This window comes from Oryza sativa, chromosome 6, assembly GCF_034140825.1.
Source record: "Oryza sativa Japonica Group chromosome 6, ASM3414082v1".
In the NCBI taxonomy this organism is placed as follows: Eukaryota; Viridiplantae; Streptophyta; class Magnoliopsida; order Poales; family Poaceae; genus Oryza; species Oryza sativa.
Window position 1 is genome coordinate 22,673,993 of NC_089040.1, and position 9,061 is coordinate 22,683,053.

The 9,061-nt window shown below is 39.6% G+C and overlaps 1 protein-coding gene across 1 annotated transcript; it reads left to right on the forward strand.

The window, feature by feature from the left end:
- Window positions 1–2,890: 2,890 nt before the first annotated feature.
- Window positions 2,891–7,118, forward strand: LOC4341330 (uncharacterized). Its single transcript, XM_015788801.2, has 6 exons — window positions 2,891–3,444; window positions 3,541–3,581; window positions 4,814–4,977; window positions 5,069–5,171; window positions 5,298–5,467; window positions 6,258–7,118. Exons 1-6 carry the CDS (start codon window positions 3,173–3,175, stop codon window positions 6,729–6,731), a joined length of 1,224 nt encoding a protein of 407 aa, XP_015644287.1. The 5' UTR covers window positions 2,891–3,172; the 3' UTR covers window positions 6,732–7,118.
- The last annotated feature ends 1,943 nt before the right edge of the window (window positions 7,119–9,061 follow it).

The window sequence follows — 9,061 nt, forward strand, 5'->3', positions numbered from 1 at the left end:
TTCTTTTTCCTGGCAATGTCTTCGCTGTAATTATTCGATATTGGTGTCTGCAGTGGTGATTATAGTATCTTGCTTTTCTTTTAAGTGCCTACTGAACACTAGGGGGTATGCGTGACAGTTGGAACGAATTTTTCCTTACGCAAAGTTTCCAGTCGTAACTGGGGCTTGGAGTCCATACCTTCATGGACAACTTTTAGACAATTATTAATCCAGAAGGCATATATCCAACTTTTTTTTAGACAATTATTAAGTGCACATTTTCACATTAGCTTCGCCCGTGGCTTGGGTTTAGTTGGAAGTCTAATCCACAAAAACGAAAAGAGCTACTCAAATCTGGAGTACATAAAGCTTTGTTCGTGAAAAAGATTTAAAAAGGCTTTTAAACTAAACTAATAATCTGACTTAGGCCTTGCTCAGTATAGTTTTCGGATTCAAGGTTTTTTAAAAGTTGGGTATTCGTAGCTCCACAAATCTATAGGTAGCTTTACAAATTCAACATAGACTATATGTGGCTTTACAAATTCGTAGATCTGGATTTATGATTACGCTGATAACATATGAATGAATCATTTTGTTTCTAATTTAGATTAAATATGCAATTTCAAACTACTATAATTAGACATATAAACTTCATATCCAACGTGGATTTGGAATCTAAAGCTGTGTCATACAGGACATAATAAACAAAACAAATAAGGCGAGCTAAAGCCTTTTTTAAAGCCTGTGTCCAACCTCTAATATATTCAGAATTAAGCTTCTTCTCTTCTGAAATTAGGAGATTATTTCTTTCAAAAAAAATTTGAAACATAGGATCAACGCATACACTCATATAAATGCGCATATTCAATTATCTACAACTATAAACAATATAAAAAAAATTAAAAGAATTAAACCTAATATGTCAATATATTATTATGCATTATAAGTTAAGAAATAATGAATGTTACTCATGTATAAGTATGTTAGTATGCATTATATGTTAAGAAATAATGAAGTCATGTATAAGTATACTGGTGAGTTTGCTGTTTATTGGTGTAACTCTCTCATAGGTCAAACAAATGTGTGAAAGTTTTCTAGCGTTAATGGAACTTTTTGCCTATATGAAGTATTTTCTACATGAGAATTTAGTTTTTACGTGATTTTTTTAAAGCCACTTGTAGAAATTTTCCTTTAGACCGGTTAATCTCTCTCCCAAAAGGATTAAGGAGGATTTTAGAAGGGATTTATACCAAACCTATTCAGGCGTGAAATTAATCTACCTCAAACCCCTCCAATCCCTATCTATTGGGGATTAATCGAATACGCCCTTATAGAAGTTTTAGCATGGAATTATTCTAACTTCCATTAAAACATTTTAATCTATAACTCTTATAGATTTTTTTATTTATTGCGGAAATTGGAAAGTATTAATGCAATGATAGATGTGGACAAGCGTGTGGTCTCGTATACAAGCTTGCCTATTATCCTTCTGCATAGACAATTTTTATATATAAGTATAGATATAGGCTATGTCTAGATTTATATACAAAAGTTATCTTTTTTTTTACGAAGAAAGTAGGATATTTATGATGCATGAGTAGCTCTCCTTCTCTAAATAAGAAAAAAAAAAAAGCAAATGGAGTCATCCTATAAAAAAAAAAAGCTAACATCGTGAGTTTGTTCACTGCGCCACCATAGCTTTATCGTTAAAAAAAACTATTTGCATTTCAACCCTTTTAGTTTGGCTATTAGTGTCCATGCTATACCAATTTGTGTCTTGGTTGACTAGTTACATAAAAGACCCTATTTTTGGAAAATAAAAATAGTTACTATATGTTCTTTCACCCACTTTCCGCTCTATATATATTAGAAACGATATCCTATTTTCTCCCTCCTTCACTTATCCAATCCACAATTCCACACCTCTATCCCAACTCATTTCCAATATATGAGGTAGCAAGGCACACGGTGACTTGCTATGTTGCTCGCATACCGGTGGATCTCATGCCTATCTACTCCCTTACACGGCGATCCTCTCCTCTATCCATGTTTGTAACAAATCCATCTCTTTCATGGTAACCGTGACTCTGTCCCCATCTGTAGGCTTGCCGTCTTTTCCCAAACTCCCTAGAGTGGGCTCTACCAGATCTGTAGTGGTCTTGTAGGATCTAGTCATGACTATCATGACACTACAATCCTCTGCCTAGGGAGGCTAACGAGGTTGGTGCTTCCTCGAGATTGCCATGACAACAAGTAGAGGAGATTGGAGAGGGTGGGAACCTAGATCGAGATCCAGGTGCGCCAACCTAAACATGAACTTTCTCTCGCTAGACCACCTTCTTTCTCCTTAAGTCACTAAGGCACTTCGACACAATACGATGCAACTTATCTTTACTATGGATGACATATGAACTTACATGAAGTTTGAGGGCACTATGTATGACTATAATATGTACTCCCTCCATCTCAATATAAGTGCAACCTAGTACAGATGTGATATATTCTAGTGCAGATGCACTTATATTGGGGCAAACAAATATCCAGATTCGTACTTCTATGATATATCATATTTGTATTATGTTGCACTTATATTAAGACGAAGGGAGTTTTTTTAAGTATATATAATTTACTGATTAATATTTTTCGTAAAAAAGATACTGTCTATTTCCTGCTTACTATAAGTGCGACAAAATTAGTGGCATCCGCTTTTTTTTAAAAAAACAACACCATTCTATCCTATTTTTGTTCTAACGCGTAATAGTAGGAAAGAAAAAGCTATAGAGCACAGTCGGCACAACACAAAGACATGAAGACACGCTTTCTTCGTGCGAGCACGAATCACCACGCACATCCAACGGACGCCAACGAGCTACTACTAGCTAAAATCCCCCACCCGAATTCCAACCTCGCCGCCACCTCACCTACTTCTCTACTCTACTCTACACCCCGCAGCCTTTCTCCTCCTCCTCCTCGCCCAGTCCACACCCGCGCCGCCGCCGGCGAGCCTAGGGTTTGCTCTCGCCGCCACCACTTCCTCCTCCTCCTCCGACGAAGCTCCGGTTAGCTCGGCCGCCGCCGCCCCCGCGCTCCCGGTCGTCCGCTAGGGTTTTGCTTCTTTTTTTTTTCTTTTTTCTTTTGAGCTGCTGCAGCGGGGGTGTCCGTGCCGAGGTAGTGGTGGTGGTGGTGGGGAGGGATGGCGGGGTACGGGGAGGAGAACCAGAACGGCATGAACGGGTACGAGGAGGAGGAGGAGGAAGAGGAGGTGGAGGAGGTCGAGGAAGAGGTGGAGGAGGAGGAGGAGGAAGAGGAGGAGGAGGAGGGGGCTGATGCCACCGCCGCGGCTGCCGATGCGGCGGAGGAGGTTGCAGAGGAGAGGCGAGGCGGAGGTGGAGAAGTGGAGGGCGTCGGCAATGGCGAGGAAGCGGGGAGGACTGCGGGTGGTGGAGAGGGCGGTGATTCGTCGGGGTGAGTCCCTTTCCTTTCGATGTTCGGTCTGTTTTGGTTGGATGGATGAAGTTGGCTGAATTTTGTTGGTTTTGTTTGATCTGTGTGCCTCTGCAGGAAAATTTTTGTTGGAGGTGTAGCCTGGGAGACAACTGAAGGTAGAGCGGATGGATTCTTTTTGGGGGATTTTTGTTAAACATGAGAATTCTAGTTGTGCAAAGCAACGTGTTTAAGAGATGATTTTTAGAGGTTAATACTAGTAGCATATAGTAGATGTGAATGAAGTAGCGTCCTTCAGTAGCTAGCAACCTAAAGAAGAATTTAGGGAAGAGTGTTTCTCTGAAAGGATAGGTTTCTTGTTGTTGTGCTTAATAACTTAGGATAGCAGGACTAACTGAACTAAAGTTTGTTTTTGCTTAGGTTGAGATGTGAAAAGGAATCTAGCAATCTGCAAGCCATAGAACTTAAATGCTACTTTGTAATACTTTTAAGAAGCAATCTTGTACCTTTGTTTTGTGTAGGTGTATTTTCACATTGAAATGTAGAAGCAGGTTGAACAGCTTGGGCTAACTTAGTTAACCAAATTTAGAAACTTGTCCATTGGTAACTTCATTAGGAATTTTAACTTTTAAGCATAGATGCTATGCGAATGCTTCAATCATGATTAAGCTGCATTGCTTTTAATCATGTTGTTCCATCTAGTCGTTGAGACATGTTGTGCATGTCTGTTGTCTAATGCATACAGGGGTATATTTATCTTTTTGTTTGGTTGATTATGTTTGCACTGTTTTTTTTTCTGATTTGGATTTTCCAATAGTAAATACTAAAATAACATGTATCTGCTGTATTGATGGTCATGTGTGTTGAATTCTTTTGTTTGGAAGATAAAATGCTTATATTGCATTTGGTTTGAATTGGGAAATGGGAGTTACTTTTGATTAAATAGCAATTGAGCAGGAGCTGACTCAGTATGACCTGGCACATTTGCTGTTGTTATTTGGGTCCAAATGCTTCCTGCTATTTTCTTTTCTCTTGAGTTTTCAGTAATTGAGCAGGAGCTGACTCAGTATGACCTGGCACATTTGCTGTTGTTATTTGGGTCCAAATGCTTCCTGCTATTTTCTTTTCTCTTGAGTTTTCAGTGAATGCACTATTCTGTTTATTTACATTGTGCATGATCTTATTGTTAGTGCGTTTGGTGCTGGGTTCTAGTTTGTACTATTTAATTTCATTGCTGTCGGCAGATAGGCTAAACATGTTCATATGATTTTAATCTGGACCCTAATTTCACCTGGAAAAATGTTCATATTATTGTAATCCCATCAATATTGTTAGATAAGGCTTTGATTTACATATGTTGTTTATGCTTTATATGTTTTTTTTTATTCAGAATCGTTCACCAAGCATTTTGAGAAATATGGAGCTATATCTGATTCTGTGATCATGAAAGACAAGCATACAAAGATGCCTCGTGGATTTGGTTTTGTTACATTTTCGGATCCATCTGTTATTGACAAGGTTCTGCAAGATGAACACACTATAGATGGAAGAACAGTAAGCCTTCTATGTATCACTTCACCAAAGTATGCAAAGCTTGCTGTAGAGTCTGTTCTCATTTGTCTGTCATACATTTTGATCTATCAAGGTTGAAGTTAAAAGGACTGTCCCGAGGGAGGAAATGTCGTCGAAAGATGGTCCTAAAACGAGAAAAATCTTTGTTGGTGGTATTCCACCATCTCTTACTGAAGGTAGCCAGCAGAACTAAGTTGTTTCCTTTTTACAAGCAAAAATATATTTGTATTCTAGAAAACAATGGCTTGAATACTCTAAATAATGTTATGTCTTGATAAATATGATTGTCATGAAACTTCCAGATAAATTGAAGGAGCATTTCTCTTCATATGGGAAGGTAGTTGAGCATCAGATAATGCTTGACCATGGCACTGGGCGGTCACGAGGCTTTGGCTTTGTCACATTTGAAAATGAGGACGCTGTTGAAAGGGTTATGTCAGAAGGGAGAATGCATGATCTTGCAGGGAAACAGGTCACTAGCTTTCCTTGCTTCCAAGTTTTCCTTCTATTTAATATTGTTAACTTTTCAGTACTTATGAGCTTAAGTATCAATTGGTATAAATGGATATGCTTCTAATGAATTGATTTTACTACTATTCACTGAATTTATTTGTTAGCACGAGGATCTTGTTTTCTGCTTTACTACTTGAAGTTTGAATATTGTTCCTTGTTGATTATGTCTACCGTGACAAGAAGTCAGTTTTGCTGTTGTATTAGAATGGACCTTTCTTTATTCATTCCTATTTGAAGGAACTGAAATGAATCAGTATCATATCCATTTGAATCAATACCTACTAGAATCAGTAGGTAGTCTTCTTGGTGCACATCACTACCTATTCTGTATGTGATTTGAGATCAGGAGATCTTTAATTTCTTTACCTTGTAGTTTTTTTTATATTGGTTTGTTGCGAAGTTCTGTTCTCCCTCGCAAAGGGGGTGAACTTTTGCATTCTATCATATGAGACAAGCGATCCTGATGCTTATATGTTTGCCATCTGCTAAAATGATGTGCCTAGCCCTCCATGTTACTTCCTAGTGAACTGATGAACTGCTGAAATGCAGTAGAGTTTCCTGTTCAACTTCCCTTTTAGGTCTCTCGTCTTTTTCATTTGCAACTATCTTTGTTAATTTAGTGGTAGGAGGTAAGATGCATGATTTTATATCTTAATTGTACTGTGCGTATGAAGTATTACACTACTATGGAATGGGACTATGGTATTGAAGATTAGTTTGATAACTTCACCTGTTCTGTAACTCTGCAGGTTGAAATAAAGAAGGCTGAGCCTAAGAAACCTGGCGGGGGTGATTCTAGCTCTAATGGGAGACATAGTCACGGGAGTGGTGGTGGCCACCGTAGTTCTTACCGTGGTAGTGGTGGTGGCAATTCTGGAAGCAGCAGCAGCGGTGGCTATGGTGGATATGGTGGTGGCTATCGGTCAGCTGCTGCAGCTTATTACGGTAGCACAGGTTATGCTGGCTATGGCAGAGGTTATGGATATGGAGGTAACCCCGCATTTGGGTCAGGCTTTGGCTCTGGCTATGGTGGTTCAATGTATGGAGGTCCATATGGTGCCTATGGTGCATATGGTGGTGCCTATGGAGGTGGTGGTGCATATGGTGCACCGGGTGGCTACGGTGCAGGAGGATATGGTGCTTATGGCGGAGCTGGAGGTATGGGCGGTGGTGGGAGCACAAGTGGTAGAGGCTCGAGCAGATACCACCCGTACGGAAAATGAGCATAAGATCATTGTGGTTTTTTAGAACTGATAATAAATCTATACCTTTACATTATTCCCATTTTCTGCTTTGAGAAAGTTGGAACATTACATTCACCGTGTTGAACCAGCGGCATCAGACGTGTTCTTTGATGCTTTGCATTGCATCGCATCCGGCAACTAGTACATTGATTCTGTCCGCTGAACCCTGAACCTCTGTAGAAGCTACAGCTAAAACAATGTTGTATCATTAGTTTACCATGCAGCCTTAGAACCCTTGAAACTAAACTTTGTGGTAGGAAGAATATTTGTGTGTTGGAACAATGTATCGTGATGTAACACTCTCAATGAGCAGCTAACTGTTGCCAGTTTGGCTTATATGTAGGGAGACTCAAAAATCATTTGACATATGATTCTCATTTTTTAGTTCGATATCTTCGTGGCATTTTGATGATTTGATCTGCAGGAAGCTTGAGAAATCTTCAGTCTTCACAGGTTAGTTTGTTTGTATTACCACGTATAGCTGGCTAGCTCCTGGCATGTTGTGTAGTTTCTAATTTATCGTTGCAAGTAACCATGTATGCATTTACACTAATCTAGGTCCATAACATGTCTATCCATGTGCCACGCTAGCCATTTCATATTATAAGTCATATTATAAGTCGTTTAAATTTTTTTTAAGTCAAATTTCTTTAAGTTTGATCAAGTTTATAGAAAAAATTTAGCAACATCTATAATATTAAATTAGTTTTGTTAAATCTAACCTTGAATATATTTTTATAATATGTTTGTTTTGTGCTGAAAAACTTAGGCTCTGTTTGCAAGAGCTGGTTCCCAACTCTATTCTCATTTTTCACACGCACGCTTTTCAAACTGCTAAACGGTGTGTTTTTTTTGCAAAAAGTTTATGTATGAAAGTTGCTTAAAAAATCATAATGATCCATTTTTGAAAAAGAAATTATCAAATACTTAATCATGTGCTAATGGATCGTTCCGTTTTTCGTGCGCAGTGTTTGGGTTGGGAACTGGTTCTTAAAAGAAGTTTGATTAGATAAAAAGTTAAACGATTTACTTATAATATGAGATGGAATATGAGATGGAGGGAGTAAAAAAAAATTCTTGGGATCATATATGGAGGAAAAAGGTACACCTACTATATGGTTGTCTTATTGTCTAGATATATGTGCCTTGTTAATTTGATGAGGTATGGAAACGTGATACTCCTACATATATGTGCACATAATTTCCAGGTATACTCCATAGTGCACACCAACTAATAATAGATATCACAAAAGAAATTCAAAGAAAGTTATGCACATTTACTTCTAGTATTATTACACCTATATATTCTTTATATTTTAGTTTTAACAAAAAAATGGCATGTTTAAGAGTATAACCTTGTTAGAATTTTGTCTTTTTCTTTTTTGCTACTCCATGTATAATGAATTTCAAGTTGAAACTTTTTATATAGGTGCAGTAATATTTTAAAAAATATGCGTATAATTTTTTAAAATGTTTTGGCGATATTTGTTAGTTGGTTCGCATAATAAATAGACTTGAAAATTGTATGCACAAGTACTTTCCCTGTGGGAAAACAAAATGCATCCTTGTTGCCCAATACTACTTCGTACTAACCTTTGTACTACCAGATTGTGATTGGTAATTGCCGAACTATTTGAAAATGGTGCGTGCATTTAAGTTTTTTCAAAGATATCAATGGAGCCAAGCCAAATCCTTGGCATCATGTTGGTGTTGCCAATTTTGCAGCACGGCTGATAATTGTGATTGGTCACACAAATAAAAAGAAAGAACTGTGACATTACTAGAAGACCATTAATAATATTCCAAGGACACATACTCCTACTATGCAATGGTTGGCCGTTGGGCGTGTCATGTGGGCAGGCAGATCACGGTCTCGGTCGGTCTACTATCTCCATGCGCTCACGTTCCATCGCGTGGTCCACGCCCTTCACGTCCCGTCGCGCCATGGTGTCGACACGGCCATCTCTGCTACGAAACGGATTCAAATCCCCGACTCCCAAATTTTCCCAACCCCCAACCTCCCACGAGGCCACGACTCCTCGAGGAGCCGCTGCCTCGTGGGCCCCACCCTGGGCCGCGCCTCCCCGTCGCCGCGCAGGTGAGGGGGGTGTGGGCCCCGCTCCACCGCTGGCCCGCCCGCTCCGCCGTACGGCCGCCGCTGGTGCCATGACGACATCCTCTCTGACCGCGGGCCCCATGACGACATCCTCCTCCCTGACCGCGGGCCCCACCCCCTTCCCGTTCCTTCCTCCCTCTCTCTGGCCTCGCATGCAGATGCGCCGCGCGCGCGTGGCGGCCTAGAGAGCCTA